Here is a 23,918-nt window from a genome sequence, read left to right on the forward strand (position 1 = left end):
GATGATGTCACCGTTCAATGTCATATATAGTAATCTGTAGCTAAGTAGCGCAGGAATACAAACATTGACCAGCATCAGAGGGCGATCATATCTCGTACGTAGCAAAGTCATCGTCAGACAGATCCTCCTCAGCTGCGGAATTATTTGATTGATCCGAAACACCTGCATTCGCTCTGCAAATGCGAACTGAGCAACAATGTCCATGAGGACAGAAGATCAATAACGCACCTGAGTGTCTTCAGTAAGTCATCTTGCATGCACTGCGGGGCTTTCGACCGCGTACTCGAGTACCTCTCCCACTTGCGAAGCTCTCGGAGGTGCCTTTCGTAATTCTGCTTGTACTTCGGAGCGCGAAGTTCGACAGCGCGATGGATCCCCGTAGCCCATTCATCAATGGCACATTCAATCTGAGGCCATCATAATATGAGTAAGAGGCTTGTTAGAGGGATGAAGATACTCACCTCTGTTAGGACGAGGGCGAGTAGCATCACTAGGCCATTCTCGAAGTACTCGGGATGATGCACACCATCATCTTCGGCATCTTTGAACCACATCCTTGTGATGATTTCCGCGATGATTGGGTGACGACACATCGTCGTCGGATTGTGTGGATCCTGCCGAATCACATATAGGTCGGTATTAGTGCTTGCATACTGAGTGAGGAGTGAACGTACTATATGTGCGAATGCAACCTTTGGCTTCAATAATGCCACAAGGGCACGGTTGTACTCCTTGATTTCAGCAGTAAGGCCCTGCTTGAAACCGTAGTGCTTCTCCAGCAGTTGCCGTGCAAGACTCTTGAGAGCACTGCGTACTTGCGTGGCACGCGTTCGCACCTTCGAAGTAGCCTTCAGTACACATGAGAGTAAGCACTGTCATACTACTGCACTCACCAACAAGCGCTCCTGCTCGGTGGGGACCAGGTCGTCCGGGGTTTCCTTCTCGCCACAAGCTATAGTCCAAGCTTCTGCTATCATCCTGTCCTCATCTGCCGACACCGGATATGCACCCTCTGTGCACAGCATGAGCTTGAAGTGCTGGTACACCACGACAATAATCGCATGGCGCTCCGCTGTGAGTCCACGTGCACTGCGGTCGCGCAGAGTTTTTTTGGGCTTCTTCGTGGGAGGGAGATCCTCTGCGTCCTCGGCAGAAGTGTCATCGTCCTCGAGCGCCTCGATACATCCGTCATTAGATGAGGTCGGGGTACTCATCACATTTTGCCCAGCGCCAGTCTAACATTCTATAAGCAATGAGAACAGCGAGGTATGTTGTATGTTTACTTGCCGTGAGACTGGGACTGTCCTGCGTATGTGCAGTAACAGTGCCCATACGCTGCAAAGTATTGATTGCTGCGGAGTTACCCAATGCGGGTCGCTGAACTCTGGAGCCCGTGACTCGTCGTACTAAATGAGGCTTGCGTGCAGTAGGAACGAGGGTCTGAGTGGGTTTTGGAGTACTTGCCGTGCGCGCAGGAATGCGGTGGACAAGACCGTGTTTACTGACACGATGCACTGGGAGGGATACAGGGGTCGAACTGATCTAGAGAATAGTTCGTATTTTGTACATCAGCTAGTAGTCAACGGACAAGAAACGAAGAGGCTCATGCACCATCTGCATCCCACGCGGAAGGGGCTGGTCAACAAGTTGGCTATCAGATTGAGTAGTCATGGCACATTCATCACCGGGTTCTGCATGATTGAGCTGAGCGACACGCTAGTGGTAATGAGATTGAGTCAGGTATTACCATCGGGAGAAGGCCTTGAGGAACCGGGCACGTGCAGAGCTAGTTCCTGGCGTTCGAAACTCTGATCCAACGTGATTGCTGTTGATGCATCATGCTGAAGGAGTAATTGATTAGGGGCAGTGTGAATGGAAGGGGTTGACGGGTTATATGTGTACGAATGAGCTTGGGCAAGAGTATCAAATGTAAGGGACTCGAAATTAAAATTATCTAAATTGCGATGAGCAATTTCGGGCATCGTGCTGGACATAAACATATTGTGCGGCTCTTGAACTGTAGAGGTATCGGGTGGCTGCCACATCTGCTGCATGAAGGCCTGCTCGTGAGAGGCCTCTGTGGCCGTCAGAGTAGACAGAGAGATCGGAAGCATGCCAGTGTAACTCTGCGGCAGCGACTGGACTGGTACATCCATGCTTTTCTGAGCCAGCTTGCGAGCTTCATATAGCTGACGTCGTGCTTGCGATTTTGCAATAGAATCAACTGCAAAATAATACAGTGAGCATATCTGAGTGAAGGAAGAAAATGCGCAGACATACGGTGACCTTCAAGGCGTGTAGTGGAGCGAGGCTGGCGGTGCCCACGGCCTGATGGACCAGGAGGCTCTTGAGACTGGAATTGAGAAACATCGTCGGGAGGATCAGCCATGGTGGGCCTCCCTCGCTGCAATGATGGAGAGTAAGACAGAGGAAGTAAAAGGGCGCGCGGAAATTTTAGAAAAATGCCCAGTGGTTCCAATCACTTGCAAACACCGGCGCTCGCCGGTTGTGAAGAACTCCGCGGTGTCCTGGAAATCTGCAGACACTTTTGCAACACTCCTTTGACCTATGGCAATCTGTCAGTTCTGCAGAGCATCCTTTAAAACTGAGACTGCTGTTCGGCGTCACCAGGCCCAAGCAACGGCATGTTTACGGCGGCGTAATTCATGGTGGACCAATTTACACCTGAATCAACAGTCGAGTGTCGACAGTAATGCAGACACTGTTTCTACTCCTGAAAACCATCTCCCCTCTGCAGCTTCTGAAGAAGGGCTCACCATATTGTCCAACATGCTCGATATGGACCACGATGCAGGTGCAGAGGATTATGCTCCTGTAGCTGAAGCCGATGTTGAGCCTGAGGTACCGTTGGAGGCGGATGTAGATGCATCACTACCTCACAGGCCGTCGGTGGAGGAGATTCTGGACGAGGACTCCAGCTATCCACAGGCTCGTTATGCTCAAGTCTTCTCCGGTGCAGGGCAGTCTTTGGGTGAGTCGAAGACACTGTTCACGAGCATTCACGATGAGCAGATTTTGCAAGGATCTGAAATATACGGACCATTCGAAAACAATGAGGAGTGGGAATTGGCGAAGTGGCTCATCCAGAATGTGGGACATACACAGGCAGAGAACTTCTTGAAGCTTCCTATCGTACGTAACCATCTGTCCACGGGACAAAGTGGATGTTGAACTTACCAAAACGAGCACAGATCAGCAGTCGCGTCCATCCCTCCTATCATAACAAAGATGCTTTGCTAAGCGCAGTTGACTCGCTACCCAGCGGAGTTGACTGGAGGTGTGAGGATATTGAACTCACTGGGGATCTCCCTGATCAAGACGGAAATGTCCTGACAGAAAACCTAGAGCTGTGGTTCCGCGATCCACTTGAGTGCATCCGCGAGCTCTTCAACAATCCTGTTTTTGAAGACGTCATGAAGTACGCACCGGAGCGTCAGTTTGCCGATGAAAATGGTGAAGTTCAGATCACAAGTGAGATGTGGACAGCGGAGTGGTGGTCAAACCTGCAGGTAAGAAGTCCTTTTCTACACGTCTTTGCATAACTCACTGACAGGTCACAGGAACGCCTTCCTCCCGGTGCCACAATTGCACCGGTCATACTGTCGTCCGACAAGACAAGGTTATCACAGTTCCGTGGAGACAAAAGTGCCTGGCCGGTATACCTTACCATCGGCAACATCGCCAAGGACGTGCGTCGCAAGGCCTCCTCTCATGCCACGGTCTTGATTGGATATCTTCCTGTCGGCAAGCTAGACTGTTTCAGTGATAAAACTAGGTCCATTGTGAAGTACCGACTCTTTCACCACTGCATGCGCGCTATGCTTGCATCAGTGGCTGAAGCAGGACACACTGGCGTCACGATGACATGTGCGGATGGATTACTACGGTCTGTTTGGCCCATTGTTGCCTCGTATGTCGCGGATTATCCTGAACAATGCCTGGTCGCATGCTGTATGGAAAATAGATGTCCGATGTGCAAGGTTGTCCCAGAGCAACGGGGAGGACATGACACTCATCCCCAACGAGAAGTCTCCGAGACTTTGTTGCTCCTTGCGCAGCTAGATGCGAATCACCCAAGCCCCGAACAAAAGCATCGATTCAAAGATCTTGGTTTGCGGCCGGTGTACCCACCTTTCTGGCAAGATCTGCCATATTCGGACGTTTTCCAATGGTTCACTCCGGATTTGCTGCACCAGCTACACAAAGGTGTGTTCAAGGACCACCTGGTGAAGTGGTGTACTGCGGTTGTGGGTACCGATGAAGTCGATGCACGTTTCCGCTCTATGAGTGAAATATCTGGTCTTCGTCACTTTGATCACGGCATATCGGGAGTCTCGCAGTGGACAGGAGCGGAGCACAAGGAGATGGAAAAAGTCTTTCTGGGTTTAGTCATGGGTTGCGCAGACCCACGCATCATCCGAGCTGTCCGGGCGACGATCGACTTCATTTACTATGCCTCGCTCCAGTCGCACACGACTCAGACATTGGCAGCCCTGCAAGAAGCTCTTGATGGCTTCCATGCTCACAAGGACATTTTCATAGAGCTCGGAGCTCGGAACCAGGACCATTTTAACATACCGAAGATCCATGCGATGAAACACTATGTCGCAATGATCAAACTGTTTGGGAGTGCGGACGGGTTCAACACTGAATCTCCGGAGCGCCTTCACATCGACTATGCGAAGGATGCATACCGGGCCAGCAACCGCAAAGACTATCTATATCAGATGGTCATCTGGCTTCGACGGCAGGAAGCAGTCGACCGTTTCGCACTCTATCTGAATTGGTGCAAGAACGGTGGATATCACGGTCAGGTTGCTCCCGTGGTGTCCTTGGCCCCAGAAGATGGCGAAGATCCCGAAGCCATTGAAGCCACCCAAATGTCACGCGATGTGAGCACTTCATTACAGGTTCAGTACAAGATTGCCAAGCACCACCCTCATGCTCTCCGAGGTGTTATAGCGAGCGATATCATCTTGTACCACCATGCATCCCATTTTGTAGACTGCTTGGGTATCTACCTCCGTGACCACGGCAGTTCTTTCAAGCCCCATCTCTTCGACTCTTTCAACCTCTATGCTCGCCTATCTGTCACTCTACCGCAAATCCCTGCAGCAAATCCTAGTCACTGCAAAAATGTAGTCCGTGCATCTCCACCAGTTCCTGCTCAAGGTCGACGCACTGCGCAGCATGCGCGTCTTGACTTCGCTCTTGTTCGCACTGGGGAGTTCAATCCAGTGACGGCCGGAACTCCATTAGAAGGTTTGTTATTCCCCGCCCTGGAGTCTGTGATGTTCTGACATATGGGAAGGTCTCCGCGTGGCACACATCCGTGTGCTCTTTGCACTGCCTGAACATTATCCTGTGCTTGCACAGCATCCACTTGCATACATCGAGTGGTTCACACCGCTCCGCCGTATGGATCCTGATTCTGAGTTGTTTGTTGTCAGCCCGTCAACTCGCATGCATCAGCCGTATGGGGAGATCATCTCCATCGACCGCATTGTTCGAAATTGTCATCTCGTACCAAATTTCGGTCGCGAGATGGATTCTCGTTGGACAACTCAGAATGTCACGGAGCTGTGTACGTCATTTTACCTCAATCCTTACATAGATACACATATGTTTTGTATGCTTCGCGCAAAGCAGTATGGTTGTTTACCATGAGACTTGACACCTTGCGTCCTAAGTTGAAAGTGTACACGAGCACCCTAAGCATCGACACTCAATCCTTGTCCAGCCAATCAGAATTCGGGTGCTTCATTGCCGAGACGGATCCTCCACTCAGCCGGTAGGCCTGCCTATGCGGTGCTACATAGCACCGTGATGGCTACAGCATGCTACATGGCACTACATGGACTTGATCCGTCTACTGTGTACTGTGTAGAAAATGGGTGCTACAGGAGAAAAGTCACCTTTGCAGATGCGACTCGGTCTCTCCTAATGGCCGGCAGACATAAAGAAAGCTTCATCCGCGGGTGCGTGGAGGTGCGTCCCTACCCGGAGTGTGGAACCTTGAGAATGTGCCGGGGTAAGCAAATCAGCGAGCCTATCTTGAAAGGTGCTGGTATTTGCTGCAAACAAATAAGACATTTCGCAGCGATGTTTCCGATTCCTTCTGCAAACGATCGCCGCCATCGGCAGCGAGATCGGGTGGTCTGGGACAGATACAGTCTTCCGTCGGTGCGTCCACTTAAAGGACAACGCGTTCCGATCACTGACCCTCTGTCGTTGAGCGACGAGCGCATGCTGAGCTCACTGGGAGGTCGTTCGTTCCTGTTTCAGAAGTGTCTGACATTATCATGGCCTTGCTCGCGATTTCGTACCTCTCATGTCCAGCAGTTCGGTCGTACGTGTGGTTAAGGTGAGGTGGTTTGTAGTGTCTTCGCCGTATTCCCGCCGCTCCCCCAAGAGGTCAGCTCATTTCACTACTATCACAATTACTGGTGATTCTCAGTTTAGTGGTTTGTGCCATACATCCATGTGGTTACATTTTTACCTGGTCAAGGTGATATGAAGTCCTCCGTCGTGCAGTGAACCAGTGCCACAGCCTTAAAAGTGCTGGAGTTCAAGTTTCTACATCGTCCACAGGTGGTAGCCTGCTGAAGAACGCTGTTCGAATCTTCCCAACTGTAACTCTCGTCGTCGTTGGATGATAATGGTTGTTCGAAGTGCCCACTTCTAGGATTACATCCTTGGCAGTGTCCTCGATCTGATTTCACAGATACTCTCATTGATAAGGAGGTGGTTCGCATCGAATTCCGGTGTTCCTCCGAGATGAATTGCGCCGAGCGTGGAAATTTGAGAGACAGGTACCTCAGTCTACCGTAGGGTTTTTCGACATCCCGGCATTCTGCAGCTGTCTCAGACCATATGCATCCGGCATCCTGCTTCAGACCATATGCACTCCGTTGGTCTGGAGGCTTGCTCCACCAATAGCATGGTTTCACTCAGGGCTCACAGCGCGGGCGTCTCGACCAAGTCGGACGCTGTGTCTCCCCGTGATGGCTCTTCCTTGAACGAACCACACGGAATCAACGCGCTGTCATAGGCGGCATCCTGCAGACACGATGCAATGAACAACGGTAACAGTTCGCCGCCTTCGGTCATGAGGGCATCGAAAGCGGCGCGACGATAACATCAAATTAGTAGGAACATCATGCACGTCAATCAACTCTACATCATGCACGTTTAACCTTGGTCCTCTTATATAACCGTGCACGCCACCCTTGCTCTCAGTTTTCAAGTCAACTTTCTACTGGATTTGACAAGCACGATATGGCCCTCGAATACAACGACAAGTCCCCGTATGTGTTTGTACTCTCTCATCATCACTCCGATCGCACTAAGACCACTCTGTCTCCAGAGCTCCGTCCAGCCAGCCGCGCCAGGCAACATCCGCTGCACGAAGCAAAGTGAATCTCACTCGTCCCTTTTGGTCGAGGTATTGCTCACACGTGCACCGTGACAGGAATCCATTTTAGCTCTTTGTCAAGAAGCAATTAGGGATTTCTTCAGCAGAATAAATATCACTATTCCTGCATACTTGGGCGATCCCGAGCTTACATCCCGAGTCAAGGAGGTTATCCAGACCTGGGACGTTGATGGCTCCATTGGTTCGCCCGTCAATACCGCGATTACGCTTACGTTCACCGCCTACAACCACATCGCGAACTTCGACACGAAACTGCAAATCGCGCTCTTCACCGTGATCGTCCTTTCCCTGGATGATCCGGTCGTACTCGACTCTCTGCCTTCCCGCGAATTCCACCGCCTCTTCTCTGCGGGCGCGCCTGAGGCTCAGTCCGGCCTACTCGCGGAGCTCACGCGGCTCCTCCCCGGCATGTGGGACCACTACCCGCGGTACGCTGCCAGCGCCATCTCTACTTCCGCTTTGGATTTCGTGAACATGTGCATCCTCGAGAATGAGACGAAGGATTTGGTGCTGTCGGCCGACGCAGTTCCATTCCTTGTGTATCGTCGTACCAAGAGCGCGACCGCAGAAGCTTACGCCCACTTCATCTGGGACAAGACCAAGTTCCCCGATGTCAAGGAGTATGTTCAGGCCATTCCGTACGTCTATTCTATAGAGTCTGAAATGCTTGATATCTTGATACTTACTCTATCTGCTGCAGTGACACCATCGTTTACATCAACCATGTCAAGTGAGCGTGATTCGGAGTCACACACTGACGTTTTTGTTGATTCTTCTATCCTAACCTTAGTGATATCCTCTCTTTTTACAAGGAGGAATTGGCCGGTGAGACGGGAAATTACATCGGTGACCGCGCTCTCATCGAGGGCAAGTCCTCGCTCGAAATTCTTCGCGAAGTGATAGGGGAGACGGCTGCGGCGGCGGAACGCGTTCGTCACATCCTTGGAGAGGGAGAGGCCCGGGACGCATGGGAGAGTTTTGCTCGTGGATACATCGGCGTGCACACCTGCAGCCCGCGTTATCGTCTTCAGGAGGTGATAGGTAGCCAGTACATCATGACCTGACCGTTTCAGTACTCGATCTTGTCGGCAACTTTGGAGCAGTGGACCCGTAGTTGTGAAACACGCCTCGTCAGTAGACCGTATCAGATTAACGAGTCTATTGCACAGATGTTTCTCCGTCGAGGAGTACAATTATTGCAGGTGATTATTTACCTTGAATATACAGTGGCCAGTTGCATGGAGATGATATGAGAAAATGAGTCGAAAACAGGCTCATTGTGCAGCTTGGAACTGTGGCTGACCCCTGCCACGACCACGACCGAGCCCGCGACCCCTGCCCCGCCCTCTGCCCCGTCCTCGCGACGATTGGAATTGAGGGTTTTCGGAAGGCGGGAATCGCGGTGACTCCCGACCATGCGGCGAGCTCGGGGATGGCAGGTCGTCTTTGGAGTCTTGATGCATTCTAGAAGGCCTGCTATCCTGGCGCGGGGCGGGTGGTGGTCGTGTTTGTCGCTGGGAATTCTGATTGGTAGGTAACCGGGGGGTCTTTCCGTTAGATAGATGTGGCTGCTCGGGTTCAGGCGAGGGTGCCTGAGAGCTGCTAAGGGCGGGGGATGATGGTGGCTTCTGCGCTTGGACCTTAGGGCTTAAAGGAGGCGTGAGCCCGCCGTAGGTCATGAGGAGATTGCAGATGCTCTCGAAGTTCTCCTCGTTTTTCTGTCCGGGAGTCCCAAGGATCTCAGCCTTCCCTGGATGAGATGTCACATATGCCCAGGCGTCGCTGATCTGCTGCTGGCTGACGAGACGCGTTTCCAGGATCATCCAGACCACTTCGTCCTTGCGCGAAGCCAAGGCAAGGCGGAGGAGGAACGTAGATTCAGGTGCATTATATAATTCCGCGAAGTCCGAGTCTTTAGGAGAGTACATCTCGAAGAAGTGCTTGATGATTGGGATATATCCGCGCTGCAATGCAACGTGGAAAGCAGTGAAGCCTTCCGCGTTGCGTTCCTCAGCATCAGCGCCTGTAACGATATTCGTGAATACCACGGACGAATGAACGACGTGTTCGGGAACTAACCATGTGTATCTAACCACTGTACCAAATCAGCATCCCCACGACCTGATGCAATATGCATCAATGTTTCAAGCGGGTCCTTGAGAGGTACTTTCACAAAGGCCTCAGCACCTTTCTTGACTTCACCGCCAGCGGCGTCGACATTGTCCTCCCAGACACCTTTCTTCACGCTCTCCGCGTCCCCATTCCTCGCAGCAGCAAAGACTGCAGAACGAAGCGTCTGTAGACGTTCCTGCTGGGCACGAGCTTTCTGCTCGGCAGTCTTTTGGGAGGCGGCTGCTTGGGCCTTTTTCGCAGACGCCTTGGCCTTCTGCCGTTGCTCTGCCTCTCTTCTCTCTGCAGGTACATTTCTGAATATCACACGGCTAACTTGGGGGTTTAATCTTCTCACCTCTTTCGCGCTCTTGCTCAAGCGCAGCTTTACGCGCGGCTTCCTCCTGCACGCGACGAGCCTCGGCGGCCTCTTGTTCTTCCCGTTTGCGTTTCATCCGAGCTTCAAATTGCTCTGGCGTCTCAGGTTCAGGCCTGTGATGATGGTAGTCTGCGCGAAGACAATCAGTCGTTGTCGAAGGAAGGAATGAACAAGACGCTTACACATGTTGGCGCGGTGGCGGCTCGCACGACCTCTCATTATCTCCTCAAACAGGAACCTAACGAAAATGTGAGTACCATGATGCTTGAACGACCGGATATGAAGGGCCACGTACATGTAAAAGTCGAGGTCTTCGAAGTCTGAATCGTAGTCATCGTCATCGTACTCGTCGTTGTACTCGTCATAATTATCATAGTCCTCATAACGCGTGTGATGTGTGTGCGAATGCCCATAACGACGAGGAGGAGATGCCGATCTATCAAGGTGCTTGAGCAGGACATTGTACGCTTCACTTATCCGCTGAAACTGAGCAGTAGCGTCAGCACTTCCTGGATTTTTGTCGGGGTGGGTCTTGAGAGCCAACTAAATTCCTCGATGAGTATCGCGTTTGCCAGTGAGGGCCACCGATTGTTACCTGTTTGTATGTGTTCTTGACAACCTCGAGTGAGGTGTCCTGCCACAATGTTGGACTTTAGCGGTTCGCGACGCGCGAAATAGTGTACGTTACATGCTCAAGTCCAAGGACATCGTAAGCGTTGGCGATGGTGGGGTGGTGGACCATGGGGTGAGAGGTGAGGGTAGATTTGATTTACAAGGAACAAACGAAAAACGCGTGCCCAAGCGCTCAAGACGCGTTATATGGAGCGCTAATTTTGACACATAGCACGTGGCTCCCGCGTATACCAGGTGATCACCGAAATATCCTCAAAATATTTTCTGGAACGCTTTTGAACGGCTAACGTACATGCAAGGATTCAACAACACACTACTATACAGCTGGCCGTGGTGAAATAGCAACGGTCAGATCCAACACGGTGCAATGGATGTGCCGAAATCCTGAGTCCTCCATTCCGCCGGCCCTCTTCGCGCCGTTACAGAGAATGTGATGAGCAGTCTACTCGGGATTGTAGTCTCAACGGCGCCCGCCACAGCAATCGTGGTATAACGTCTCGCAGCAAATAAATACGGACGCGACGAGCATCAACAAAATCGGTCACTAAGAAACACTTCAGTCATATTGATTAATTAGACACCACGGAATATACCTCTTTAGTTTCGCACGACGCTCTAATAGAGCTTCCGCCAACCGGCCTTCTTTGCGGGCGCGCTTAAGCTACAGTCGAAGTCAGTGACAGAGTGCTAAGCTGCAAGGTACGTGCACCGACCTCCTTCTTGTCCTGGTCAGATACGACGGATCTTCCGGCGCCCCATGCTTGGTATAGTTTGCTGACCATGAATGTTACATGTGAACTCGCCCGCATCATGGCCGTACTACTCACTTCGCGCTTGCTTCGTCAATGTTGACCTCGTCCATCGTGAGTTCTTTCTTCTTCTTCTCCTCGTGCGCCTCCTTCTTGTACTTGTTCTGTATCTTCACCCAGAAGCGCTCTGCGAACCCCACCTGGTCGCTGTCGCCGCGCAGTGCGATCGTCCCACCAGCCACTTCGTCGACACCAAGGTACTTCTCGTAGACGTTCATGAAAGCAATCATACCGTCTGGAAGCACGACGGGCGTCCACTCCTCTTGTGGTCCGCGGGCTTCGCGGTCCGCAGACACTAGCCCATGTTTGTCGCAAGACAGGAACTTCCCTTCGCCGGTCCCTGTCCGTAAATTGATTGTAGGAGAACCTGCTACGCGAGTGGTCACCCACACCTGAGATACCTCCGTCGGCGTGCGCTCCAGTATACCCAGCGGTTGTGACGGTTCTTCTCCGTCTGTTCCCTCCTTGTCCAGCGAGTGCAGGATGATGCGGCCGCGTGTGGAGTCGTACGTGACAGTAATGGGAGAAGGATCGGAGGGGTGCATGATGAAAGTAGGCCCACGAATCTCATTGGCGTCCTCTGGCAGCACCCATGTCTCCGGACTCTCGTCGTCCTCGTCCTTGCGCCTGCGGCGACTTACTCCGCTGCTCGAGCCTTCCCCTGCATCATCCTCTCTTTTGCGTTTCTTCTTCGTCTTCTCCCCCTTGAATTTGAGCTTTGTAGAACGCACCTTGTCGTCAACAGGCATGATGGTAAGAATCTGGTAAGCGCTCAGAGTCAGTGCTTCGTTTGGTAACCGATCTATATTCGTGGGAATTATCCATTTTCGGCCTCAACGCTACTGGGTGTATACACGTCCTCGACCGCCGACCTCCCTCAAGACCCTCAAGATGAAGTTCAACCCTGGTTAGTGGTTTTGACACTGTATAAGACCGTTCTCCAGCCAGAGAATGCGAAGGAACGATTCATTTTGAGCCAATTGGAGATGGATGATTGCTCCGCGAATTGGATGTGCTGGGGATATCGTGCCTACGTTGAATAATTCCACTAATGCTATGTTTCTGTCTGTGCTTCGTGTTCCCTAGACGTCTCCTCTTCCCGGCGCAAGTCGCGCAAGGCGCACTTCTCGGCGCCCTCCTCCATCCGCCGCAAGATTATGTCGTCTGGGTTGTCGAAGGAGCTGCGCAGCAAGTACAACGTATGTTGCCACGCTTTCTTTATCGTTACTGGTTTGACGGCGTTATCGCATGTAAACAGACTCGCTCGCTACCAATTCGCAAGGATGACGAGGTCCGGATCGTACGCGGCAAGTACAAGGGCCGGGAGGGCAAGGTCACGCAGGTGTATCGTAAGAAGTGGGTGATTCACGTCGACCGTGTGCAGCGGGACAAGTCGAATGGTGCCACTGTCTCCATCGGCATCCACCCCAGCAACGTTGTGATTACCACCATCAAACTTGACAAGGACAGGTGCGTTTGGAGGACTGTAGGAAGGTTATATCCTGACGGGGATTGTGTAGGAGAGCCATTCTGGATCGGAAGGACCGGAAAAAGACACGTAGTGCGGGAGAGGATGTCGAGATGGTCGATGTGCGTCATGATCCTCTCATTCTGATACGCGTGTCTGACCCATTTTCCAGTGATCTCTCTATGTTTCTGTTGCTCTGCCTCTTTCCACTATTGCATTGTTCTTCAAAAGCACAACATGTATGCGACCCGCATATGATTAGTATGTTCATTATCTCGTATGTCTGCATTGCGCCGCCCTCGCCTCCGGTCAACTCAGCAGCTAGAGGGTACGATTGATTTACAAGTGAATGATATATTCCGTGATCAGAAGAAAATGCATGCATGCTACATCAGAAAATGACGTCTTCGTCCTTACTGCTGAGCAGGTCGCCGCCCCCGCCACCTATAGTGACCTCGGGTTCTGTTTCACTTTGTGTAAGAGTGCGTTTCAGAGCTTCCGCTGCCTCGGCATCCCGCTTCTTCTTTGCTTGAACTTTCTTCAGTCTGAAATGACGAACAGTGAGAAGGGTGATTTGGACGTAGGCGACCGCACTCACCGGAAGAACTCCTCTCGGTCCATCTCGTCAAGCTCGCTCGTGATATACTTTACGGTGTTCTCCAGACGGGGAATAATGACATGTTCGATGGCGTTCACGCGGCGGTTGGTTGCGCGGATGACCTCATCGAGGATCATGAATGCTGTTTGCAGAGATGCAAGCTCGACCAGCGTCTCGACCGCCTTCGCGTAAACCTCTTTCGAGCGCAGAACTTGCTGGCCTCCGCGTCCGAGACCTGTGAGGTTGAAGTCTGTGGGAAGTAAGGGAATTGGCAATTATGAGCGATCAGCGAGGACAGCGATTGCAGAATGTGCTGCTGCGCCCACCAGTTCCTGGTACGCGTTCGACCTCAAAAGCAGGAAGGACGACACCGGAGACGTTCTCCTGCTTTGCCTTGACTCTAAACGTCGCCGTCTTGACTTGTTCCTGGACGAGGTAGGATATGTCGCCGGTAGCATATGTGACTTCGGCCAGGGAGAAGGACGCAAGCTGCATGACTCGGCCCATCTTGCGCTTCGCCTGGAGGAAACACAACGGATGGTCAATGCTACAAGAGCAGCCGTTGGAACATGCAGGCCATGGCGGAGAAGAGGGCTCACTTCATCGACTTTCCGGAGTATGGCCCGGAATCTCGCCGTCAGCGCATCGCGCTTCTTGGCGAGTAGCGAATGGCCCGTCTGCGCCCCCTTTAGCCGCAATTTGGTATTGGTGAGGGCCATGCGCGTGGGGAAGACATTTTCGCGAGGTCCTGTCCCAGACATGACGGTTGAGTGAGCGCGAACGGATGAACACTTAGGACAGTGGTCTCCACGTGGGTAATAACTATGTCTATAAATAGATTGACTTTTGGACACTAAGGATGCCGGGATAGCTCAGCTGGGAGAGCAACAGACTGAAGTATTTGAAGGATTCTACCTTCGATCCAGGGTTCTGGAGGTCGCGTGTTCAATCCACGCTTCTGGCAAAATTTATTTTCACTGGGGGGATAAAGTGTCTGTTTACCTTTAAATGACTTGTGGCTTATAATTCACCGGTGTAGTAATGTTTTGGCCTTGCTTTTTCATCAAATCTACACTTAATAGTTAGCCTCAAGAGGGAGAAGATTGAGTACTGGGTGACCAACTGTGATTAAAAATCAGGACAAAAGCAAAAGACCATAGTGAAGATACAGCTGTCTGCATAAATAAATAAGAATCATACGGACTGGTTATGAAAGGCATGTGATGTAAGTCCTAGTGTGAGTTGGGCCAATAGAGGATGAAATATTTCCAGGCCATAATAATTGTCTTATTCTTGCTCTTCTAGTATTTATATTTTACTTGGTTGGAGTGGGCTGATACTAATGCATGACAAGGACAATTTTTGATTTTAATTCCTATAAGCCTAAACTTCTAAAATATGCATATAGTCCCTTTTTTACACTTGCCATTCAAAAATATTACACTGCTTTATAATTAAATACACATTTTGCTATATTACAATCTGTCATACTTTAACATATACTATAACTAATCTTTGATCTATACTTCTGATGATAGCTTAGCTGGGAGAGCGATAGATGGAAGTATTACCTTCAGGGGCAGGCATACGTTCAGCGGAGTAGTATTACATTGTTGGCTAAGTGGATGCATCGTTGCAAAAGTACACTTGCTCGCTTCGAGGTGGACAACAATGGCAACTGCAAGAAAAATAGGGCATTTATACTACTTTGACAGCGACTCTTCCACTTGATCTTTGCCCTTGTTCAGTTTGAAGAAAGGCAGAGACCACATGGGGTGATGAATGACCATATATGACGTGTATGCAGATTTCAGGCTATTAGGGTAGAGTTTAGTTGAACTTAATGGATAGTACAAAACCCATAAAGATATGCACCACTCTTCAGCAGACATGTGAGCAGAAGTTGCAGCTAGACGCTTCGTCTCTGTGCAAATAAAATGATCGTGAGCACTGGCAGGGGCCTGAGGTTATATATCAGTCGCATATGGGCACAGGCCTAGCAGCAAAACCTACATTGTTCAGATGAGGAGGGGCCATGATTAGTTCGATTGAAGGATGACTGTAGAACTTAAGTCAAGTGAAAGGCTGACGTGGGCGCTGTCACTCTTGACAGTGAGCGTGAAGTCGTCATCCAAGTGCACAGTCTGTGCACTTTTGCTCCTCCCACCGATGCCCTAGAGCACATTAGTCCTGATGAGTAAAATGGGTGCAGAGATTCATCGTCTACTTACTAACAGCAATCCGACATATAAGGACCAGGATGTCAGCAGGCAAGTGTTTTCCAGTACCACTGGGAGATTGGATTAATCATATGATTTAAACTGAAGGTCTCATGAACTTGATGAGATCTTGCGGGGGACAGGTTTACTTGTTAGACCTACAACAATCACTGAGGTGAGTACTCATTAAAATGGCATGCACTGTGACCCATACAGTTTTGGCAGAGCAGTTCAAATGCATTCGAAGGGGATGGGCCATGTCAAGAGGGTGCTTATGAGGATGGTGATAATGAATTTAGAGGCAAGTTTGAATCACATGTCTATCAGAGAAGACAAGGTCAGGTGAGTATAGTCACTATATTGCAAGTGTGCCAGTGCTAGAGCACTAGACTTACACAATGGACTCTTGCACAGTTTGATGTCATGTGGCCAAATCTGTCCTTGCAGGAGCGACATGAGATATTTCGAGGGGAATGGACAGAACTGCCTGGGCCATTTGCTAGTCAAGTGCCCATGGATGCCTTGGAAAGTGTAAAGTGCTTCAAGATGTCTCAAGAGACACTAAGAGTGATTGTGGGGTTACATTATGAATGGCTCAAGCTTGCACAGGAAATTCTTCAGAAGTACCAGAGCCTTGCTGATCTTCAGAAGGAACATGGAAGGGAAGTCCAGGGTACACTAGCTATCACAGAAGCTGATGTGGAGGAGCTCGAACAATTCCTATTGGTGCAATGGCAGTAGGATATATAATTCTGATGATCTACAAATACTCTGTAATTGTACGCTCAAAAACTTTGATGTAATTCATATAGATGTATATCAATCCTTCTTGGTCACTGGCATCATGATGCCAATAACCACTATGTCACTCAAGTTTCGCCAATGAGGTGTAGATCTTCTTGCAAACCTCAATTGGTAGAGTCAAATTCTCAAGACATACCGGACACAGCTGCGCACCATCTTGGCGATCCTCATAATTCGAGAGATCCCTGTTAAATATTGAGCGAATTGCCAGAGGTGCGAGTACGGATAGAGAACTTACTTCAAAATGGCAATCCGTGAAGCTTGTAAGTCATTAGAGCTTCAGTTCTCTCCATCAGTTGCACCCCCCTCTTCAGGATTACACAATATGCTGTCATCTTGTCCCTCATGCAGTAAACTTTGCAAAATGCTCACAATGTCGTGAGATTCTCCACTCTCGGCCAGCCACTTGTTCAAGTCATTAAGCATCAGAGGTGCTGCAGATGCATACTGCGGTGTGTGCTGGATCTCTCCATATTATTTCTGCATATCACTGAATTGTCGGTTGCATTGGCACGTGATCCTACCATATAAAACCAGACAGGGATTGACATCTTTCTTGCGCAGCGTGATTTCCTCGATGTAGGAGAACGAGAAGAATTACAGGCAATATAAACTAGGGCATTGACTGCTATTCATTGTGTCTACCTCATAGTCACCTGGTGTGGGCTCCAAATCATCGCAGTAATCACATTGTTCAGTGGTGCAAGTAATCCATTTTTTGGTCTTGATACCTGTGGCGAAGCAGTGTGGATACAACTGCAATTGGCCTGAATATTATTTGTAGTTAGGGTGTGCAAAGAACGTATATTTCGTGATGGACAGAACCTGTCAAGGCGTGCTTGTTCTTCTTTTCATAGTAGCACTGCTCCTTTTTGACCAGATGGTTAAGAGAACAAAGGACATCAGCCTCGGGCATGGTCACACGAGAAAGACAGGGAAACAGTAGGGGTAGGATTCGGAGCTTTGATGCGTCAACACGACAACAGACACATCGCGTCACTATGTGACCATGTCAGTTGGTGTCCCTCCGCATATTATTAAGAAACATCACTTGAAGTGGGTGTCAGACTGATTTTGTAAGGTCAGTATACATGGTATATTGCTATAAATAATACTTTGGTACACCCCGGGCAGGAATTGTGATGTTCAGAAGTCATTGTTAACCGGACAACATACATGTCACATCACCACGTGACCATATTGCTCAGTGTCTGTGACCTCGACATATTATTTGGACATCCCTTGTAGTGGGTGTCAGACTGATTTTTTGAGGTGAGTCTACATGGTATATTGCCATAAATTATACTTTGGTACACTCCGGGCAGGAATTGTGATGTTCAGAAGTCATTGTGACTCCGGGGAACCAGCATCACACGAAGTCACCAGTTGTAACAGTAGACATCAGACACCTACTCAGCTTTGGCAAACATGCTTCTTTGTTAAGTCCCAGAGCATCAGCGGTATTCTCTAATTAAGGTGTATATTCCCATTAGTATAATGGTACCAGCTTGATATAGTAGTAGGCTCTCGCTCAACATCCTCACTACACCTTGCCCCGGCAACACCGGGGTGAAAGCGTGCATGCACACACTTACCTGACATTTTCGCCTGAGTCTGACAGGTGTTAACATTCCCTCGCACTGGTCCACATATAAGACAATGCTCGCTAGCACTTCCCAAGCTTTTCTCCCCCCAATGTCTTCCCATCGCCTTTCCACTCGCAGACCTGTTCTCGACGACTGTCATGCTGAGTGCCCTGATGACTGCTGTGCTGAACCATCATTGTCATTTATGGAAGATAATATATACTGTTAATTAACAGACCTCTAAGATTAGCAGACTCCTTACTTAGCAGACCTCTTTCAGAATTATCTTATCAGCAAGCCTTTAAACTGAAGGATTATCTGTTTGCATAATCTTTGAGATAATTCTAAGGATGATCCAAAGGATTATCTAAGTTTAAAATATATTTTTAAGTTGTCACCAGTGAGGATTGAACCCTCAACCTTGAGAGAAAGTCACATGATCAACTGACACCAGACAATTTAGCCACTACACCATATCAGCCTACAAACTTACTCTCATATATAATACATATAGGAGATTTTGCTAAAGAGACTTAGGCAAATTCTGTCTATCATAAGAGAGTAGCTAAGTTAAACACAAGGCAAATCATGTTTATAATAACATTTTTAGTACATGCTTTATAATTCAATCACATTGTGATCTCATCTTTTACAAAAAGACTATAGTCATGAATTTTAAGTTTAGATAATGGACCTTTAATAGTACCTATAAGGTGAACAGTAGTTTGACAGACGTGTAACATGTTTCAATATAAAACTCGCATAACTAACACAATACTCTAGATATCGAGCTTGGCAAGCAGAGCGATCCAAGGCCAAGGCCAACAAGAAGGCAATAAAAGCCAAGGCCAAAGCTGCCAAGGCTGCATGTGCCAGAGCTTGTCTTTATGGCGAAGCTTATGAGCTAGACTTCACATGCGCTGGAGACCAGGAAGAAGCCAGTGCTGAGGGATCCAGTGGGAAGGGAACATCGCGGGTCTAGGATTGACGAGGAATTTTTCTTTGTACTCGCTGTCTCACTTGCTCAACCTCTCCACTCACACACGTTCAAGTACTATACTCAAATATTGATCACTGCTTGTTTGCACTATTACTCTGTCTGTTTTAGTCACTGAAGTGCTTGGTCATCTTTGCTGACTAATGTCTGACACTTAAAAGGACAATAGCGAGGTAGGTTTCTATTGTCTTTATTATTTTTATTATCCCCCACTCTCTTTTGTTTTATCTAGAGTCATTTCTTATTGTTATGACTCAGACTTCTATTATCACATTTTCTATTATTATTTCTATTGAAGGCGCTTTTCTATTATTTAGATTTTCCCACCTTCTTTAGTATATAAACTCTGAAAGTCCACTTGGACTTCCAGAGGATAATTATTGCTCTTACGTTACAGAGCATTCTTCTCACCCCAGTAGTCAGTATATACTCAAGTTCATACTTACCTGAATACAGTGTTATTCAGGCATAGCATTATAGGCATCAAGGAAGTCATAACTTGGTCATCTGTCAATCGGTCATCTGTCAACTCGGTCACTTATTTCTCGGTCATTCTCTCTGTCTTATTATAAGACAGTCTTTCCCTCTTACTCACACACACACTCTCACACTTGATTACTACCAGGTAACCAAGCGATTACTACAACGAATACACTGAGGAATATTTCCCGACTTTGTTCAAGTCCGGTGACCTCAGGAGGATTTTGTTTTGGTTTGTGTTTTATCCAAGACACCATTCTTGTCTGTCAAACTGGAGCCCACCGTGGGGGGTAGTTTCCTTGCTTATCAGGTAACATACTATCCCCATAATACCCCCTTTACTTTTCCCATTTCCACTTGCCCAATGTGCCATCATCACAATCACCTACACCCACCTCAGGATTATCAAGTACCAGTATATCATCCCTGTCTGGTAACTCCTCAAATAATCCCACCTCCTCCATTTCCAATCCAGGTTCTACCAGTTCCAGTAACCCCTTATCAGTCAGTTTATCAGCCTCAGCCTCAGTATCAGCACCAGTACCCACCACGTCCACAGCGACCTCAGCGATACCAGCGGCCACAGCATCCAATCCATCATCGTCAGCACCCATAGCCACAGCGGTCATACAATCCACCACCACCTCGTCCACTAACCCCACTTCAGTTTCCACCACCACCCTATTAACCAGTTCTTCCACCATGTCTAAGACTCGCTCAGTTCATGATATGCCTGTGCATGGAGGAAAACAAGCTCCCAGGACTTTTAAAGGTCAGTCATCCCAAGTTAAGGACTTTCTGGAAGACTATGATGCCTTACTGTCCTTTAATCAGGTAACTGATAATGGATTAAAGTGTAAAAAATTTCGCCGGTATTGTAGTCGAGCAGTGCGAGAGGTAATAGAAACACTCTCTGACTACAAGACTCCTAACTGGGATAATCTCAAGGCAGAAATTTTGAAGATTTATGATTCAGAAAGGAATGAAAGACAGTTCAAGCATACTGACCTTAAGGATTTTTGTCAGCACGTCATTCCTCTATTCACTCACTTTCTACAGTACGTTCCTACTATCGTGGATTTCAGCGTATTGCTGGATGGCTAAAGGAGAAGAATATGATAGATGAAGACACTTATAACAAGGCATTTTGGAAAGGGTTATCTAGGACCCTTAGGCCAAGAATTGAATCATGTGTACTGCGAATTAACCCTGCCCATGATTTAACAAAGCCCTTTACTGTGGCAAACATGTTAAAATCTTTGGAGGACATGTTTCGCTGTGATAGATTTGATGCCGATGAATCTGAGTCAGATTCTGAACATGATCAAGACCAATCTGATTCTGAGGATGGTACGGACTCTGATTCAGATTCTGCTGAGTCGGAAAATAGTGACGATGAATTTTCTAGATACAAGAAGAGTCCCAAGAAACAGCCAAAGAAGACCTCAAGCTCTGAAGATAAATCTGGAAAAATCAAGAGGAAGAAGAAGCGCAAGATGGAGTCAGGCCATAAGGTGCATGTGCACCTGCGTGCATTACAAGATGAGGAAACAGCAGCGGAAGAATTTGATGAAGTAGAAACAATTATTAGGAAACTTCAGACACTGTCATTGGATGATCCTAACTACTCTACTCTGTTTTACAGGGCATACAAGTTGGATAAGGATATTGTACAAATTGTACAACGTCCTAAGAGGCCGGGAGAATCCACTTCATCACCCATTGTGCGTTCAGGAGGACCCCCTGCAACAATGGCAGACAATAGACCATTGTCTCGTGGAGAAATGACCTGTTATGGTTGCGGGAAGAAAGGGCACTCCATGAATTATTGTCCAGAGATTATTGACCTTTTGAATAAAGGGACAATAAAATGTGACATAAATGGCAAGTTAACAATGCCAGATGGGTCTCCTATTCGCAGAGGAAGGGATAAGCCTATTGTCTCAGCCTTCCATAAAACTCAGCTTGCGCAGTCAAACTTTATCTCATTTACTGCGGAAACCATGGCTTGCATTTCTGACACTGAATCTGACATTCTTGTTATGCCTGCTGAGTGCTCTTCCAAGTCCACCAAGGGAGTGTGCAAGGAGCACTTTGAAGGTGTGTTCCCTCCTGCCAAGCCTAGTTGGGCTCGGAGACTTGATGACAAAGCTGACAAAACTTTAGAGTTTTCCACTTACTGTCTTTTGAAAGTCAGAATTTGACTAAGTCACTTTCAAAAAAGAAGGTTACATATTATATATAAGGTTTACTACTTGAAAGGCTCAATGGTTTAGTGGTCTGAAGCATGAGTTGAAAAACATATCATGTGATTTATCATGAGGTTGAGAGTTCAATCCTGGCTGGTGGCAATTTTCAGTTATATTTTGTGAATAATTTTCAGATTATCTTCGGATAATTTTCAAATGATTCTTCAAATTATCTCAGAATGATCTGAAGGATTATCTTTGCTTATTAGACACAATTCTTATTTAAATTACTGCTTATTAGTCGAAAAGATTATCTTTATTAAATGACAATGATGCTGCCTCACTGGACTCTAGACTGGCAGCAGCTATCTCACTACTCAGGTCGCTAGAGCTCACATCGCCATCGATTACTACTTCAATCACCTCCGCTTCCAGCTCCAGCTTCATGCACAAAACAACGAGCGCCTCCAACAAGACCTCCAGCCTTTCTCTTTCACTGAAACCATGAGTGAATCAGAGATGCATAGCGTTCGCAAGCTCTGGCGTCACACCTTTCAGTCATGTTACCTGAACTGAACTCCCATTTATCCTGACATTATCATGAACTGGACTGCCAGCAGACATCGGCCCATCGGTTTGTGTAGAGAGCTGTCAGCGATGAGCCAATGACTATGAAGAGAAGGCTGGAGTGATGGGCCCACCACCATAGGGGTACTTCTGAGCAGTGGGCCCACCGCCACAGGTCAGAGGGTGGGCTGATGCCAGAGCATGTTATCGCCATCAATGGGCCCACTGCCAAAGTATGATTAATGAGCAGTGGGCCCATCGTCAAGAGTGTAACATGAAGGATGGGCCCACTGCCAAAGGTCAGAGGATTGGCCATTGCCAGAGCATGTTACCGCCAGCAATGGGCCCATCGCCAAAGTACCCTCAGTCAGGATCTTACTGCAAGCACCCATGGCATAGGTCATCACCAGGACATGTTTCCACCAGCAATCGGCCCACTGCCAAAGGCCAGAGGGTTGGCCATCACCAGGGCATGTTTCTCCCAGTAATGGGCCCACTGCCACAGTAGTCAAAGGTCAGAGGGTTGGCCATCACCAGAGCATGTTATCACCATCAATGGGCCCACTGCCAAAGTATAATCAATGAGCAGTGGGCCTATCACCACGAGTGTAATATGAAGAATGGGTCCACTGCCAAAGGTCAGAGTGTTGGCCATTACCACAGCATGTTTCTCTAAGCAATGGGCCCACCGCCAAAGTATGATCAATAAGCAGTGGGCCTATCGCCCCAAGTGTAAGATGAAGAATGGGCTCACCACCAAAGGTCAGAGGGTTGACCATCACCAGAGCATGTTATTGCCACCAGTAGGCCCATAGCCAGAGTACAATAGCTGAGCAGTGAGCCCATCTCCAAGAGTATTAGATGAAAGATGGGCCTACTGCCACAGGCCAGGGGGTAGGCAATCACCAGGACATGTTTCTCTCAGCAATGGGCTTACTGCCAATGTACAATGAATGAGCAGTGGGCCCACCGACATGGTGTTATTAGTCAGTGATTAGTTCACCATCATAATGCTGGCAGTGCCTGGACTCAGCAAGATACCTAATTACTAACCTGACACTACATCTCTGGTGGAGTTTTTACAACATGGAGTCCTGCCTGAAACTTATTGTAACTGTCGTATATAGTGCAGTGCCACCATTTTATGAGTTCCTGATATATGGCGAACCATGGCTTTACATTCTGGTGATGGTGAGACTCAATTTGCCAAAAAGTCGCCAACCTGGCTCTCCTTCTTTGGCGAAGTTTGTTAAACTTAGAGCACTGTCTGAAACTTGTAGAAGAGGATATATAAAGTGCAGTGCTGCCATTTTTAGACTTCCTGGGTATATGGTGAGCCATGGCTTTACATTCTGGTGATGGTGAGACTCAATTTGCCAAAAAGTTGCCAATCTGGCTCTCCTTCTGTGACAAAGTTTGTTAAACTTGGATGACAGTCTGAAACTTGTAGTAGAGAATTGCCATAGCTTAATATCCTGATAATGGCTAGACTCAACCGATAAACACATCGCTAACCTGGCTCTTCTTCTCTGGTGATGTTAGTCAAACTTGAAGCACTATCTGGAATTTATAGTAGACATTTCATAATGTGAAGTGCCATCACTTTCTGAGTTCCTGATCAATG

At 48.4% G+C, this 23,918-nt stretch overlaps 8 protein-coding genes and 1 non-coding gene across 9 annotated transcripts, besides 2 other annotated features; 4 read left to right on the top strand and 5 right to left on the bottom strand.

Annotated features, from left to right (window-relative positions):
* Positions 1–85: 85 nt before the first annotated feature.
* On the bottom strand, positions 86–2,389 carry SCP_0405770 (hypothetical protein; the record flags this gene model as incomplete). The annotated part of the gene is made up of 9 exons (XM_027757308.1): positions 86–173; positions 229–407; positions 462–614; positions 675–836; positions 894–1,235; positions 1,288–1,542; positions 1,612–1,691; positions 1,748–2,224; positions 2,281–2,389. The coding sequence occupies 9 exons, from the start codon at positions 2,387–2,389 to the stop codon at positions 86–88; spliced, it is 1,845 nt and encodes a 614-aa protein (XP_027613109.1).
* A 2,242-nt stretch (positions 2,390–4,631) lies between these two features.
* On the top strand, positions 4,632–5,816 carry SCP_0405780 (hypothetical protein; the record flags this gene model as incomplete). The annotated part of the gene is made up of 3 exons (XM_027757309.1): positions 4,632–5,283; positions 5,333–5,605; positions 5,671–5,816. 3 exons carry the CDS (start codon positions 4,632–4,634, stop codon positions 5,814–5,816), a joined length of 1,071 nt encoding a protein of 356 aa, XP_027613110.1.
* Positions 5,817–7,299: 1,483 nt separating this feature from the next.
* Positions 7,300–8,520, top strand: SCP_0405790 (predicted protein; the record flags this gene model as incomplete). The annotated part of the gene is made up of 5 exons (XM_027757310.1): positions 7,300–7,328; positions 7,388–7,436; positions 7,493–8,094; positions 8,157–8,186; positions 8,247–8,520. The coding sequence occupies 5 exons, from the start codon at positions 7,300–7,302 to the stop codon at positions 8,518–8,520; spliced, it is 984 nt and encodes a 327-aa protein (XP_027613111.1).
* Positions 8,521–8,730: 210 nt separating this feature from the next.
* Positions 8,731–10,686, bottom strand: SCP_0405800 (hypothetical protein; the record flags this gene model as incomplete). Its single annotated transcript, XM_027757311.1, has 7 exons — positions 8,731–9,479; positions 9,536–9,868; positions 9,924–10,073; positions 10,127–10,182; positions 10,240–10,487; positions 10,540–10,578; positions 10,633–10,686. 7 exons carry the CDS (start codon positions 10,684–10,686, stop codon positions 8,731–8,733), a joined length of 1,629 nt encoding a protein of 542 aa, XP_027613112.1.
* Positions 10,687–11,105: 419 nt separating this feature from the next.
* Positions 11,106–12,135, bottom strand: SCP_0405810 (Protein FRG1; the record flags this gene model as incomplete). Its single annotated transcript, XM_027757312.1, has 4 exons — positions 11,106–11,121; positions 11,171–11,238; positions 11,291–11,351; positions 11,405–12,135. The coding sequence occupies 4 exons, from the start codon at positions 12,133–12,135 to the stop codon at positions 11,106–11,108; spliced, it is 876 nt and encodes a 291-aa protein (XP_027613113.1).
* A 142-nt stretch (positions 12,136–12,277) lies between these two features.
* On the top strand, positions 12,278–13,029 carry SCP_0405820 (60S ribosomal protein; the record flags this gene model as incomplete). The annotated part of the gene is made up of 5 exons (XM_027757313.1): positions 12,278–12,293; positions 12,473–12,585; positions 12,645–12,856; positions 12,907–12,976; positions 13,027–13,029. The coding sequence occupies 5 exons, from the start codon at positions 12,278–12,280 to the stop codon at positions 13,027–13,029; spliced, it is 414 nt and encodes a 137-aa protein (XP_027613114.1).
* A 216-nt stretch (positions 13,030–13,245) lies between these two features.
* On the bottom strand, positions 13,246–14,213 carry SCP_0405830 (V-type proton ATPase subunit D; the record flags this gene model as incomplete). The annotated part of the gene is made up of 4 exons (XM_027757314.1): positions 13,246–13,399; positions 13,453–13,702; positions 13,779–13,971; positions 14,052–14,213. The coding sequence occupies 4 exons, from the start codon at positions 14,211–14,213 to the stop codon at positions 13,246–13,248; spliced, it is 759 nt and encodes a 252-aa protein (XP_027613115.1).
* A 100-nt stretch (positions 14,214–14,313) lies between these two features.
* Positions 14,314–14,416, top strand: SCP_t0405840. Its single transcript has 2 exons — positions 14,314–14,350; positions 14,381–14,416. It is a non-coding gene; the product is annotated as a tRNA-Phe (tRNA).
* A 5,460-nt stretch (positions 14,417–19,876) lies between these two features.
* SCP_0405850 (hypothetical protein) lies at positions 19,877–20,242 on the bottom strand (the record flags this gene model as incomplete). The annotated part of the gene is made up of 1 exon (XM_027757315.1): positions 19,877–20,242. One exon carries the CDS (start codon positions 20,240–20,242, stop codon positions 19,877–19,879), a length of 366 nt encoding a protein of 121 aa, XP_027613116.1.
* A 1,557-nt stretch (positions 20,243–21,799) lies between these two features.
* Positions 21,800–21,835: a sequence feature (amino acid sequence was deduced to be 'Pseudo' by tRNAscan analysis;~tRNA-OTHER).
* Positions 21,836–21,853: 18 nt separating this feature from the next.
* Positions 21,854–21,889: a sequence feature (amino acid sequence was deduced to be 'Pseudo' by tRNAscan analysis;~tRNA-OTHER).
* Positions 21,890–23,918: the final 2,029 nt, after the last annotated feature.

Source organism: Sparassis crispa (genome assembly GCF_003851025.1).
Source record: "Sparassis crispa DNA, contig_000003F, whole genome shotgun sequence".
In the NCBI taxonomy this organism is placed as follows: domain Eukaryota; kingdom Fungi; phylum Basidiomycota; class Agaricomycetes; order Polyporales; family Sparassidaceae; genus Sparassis; species Sparassis crispa.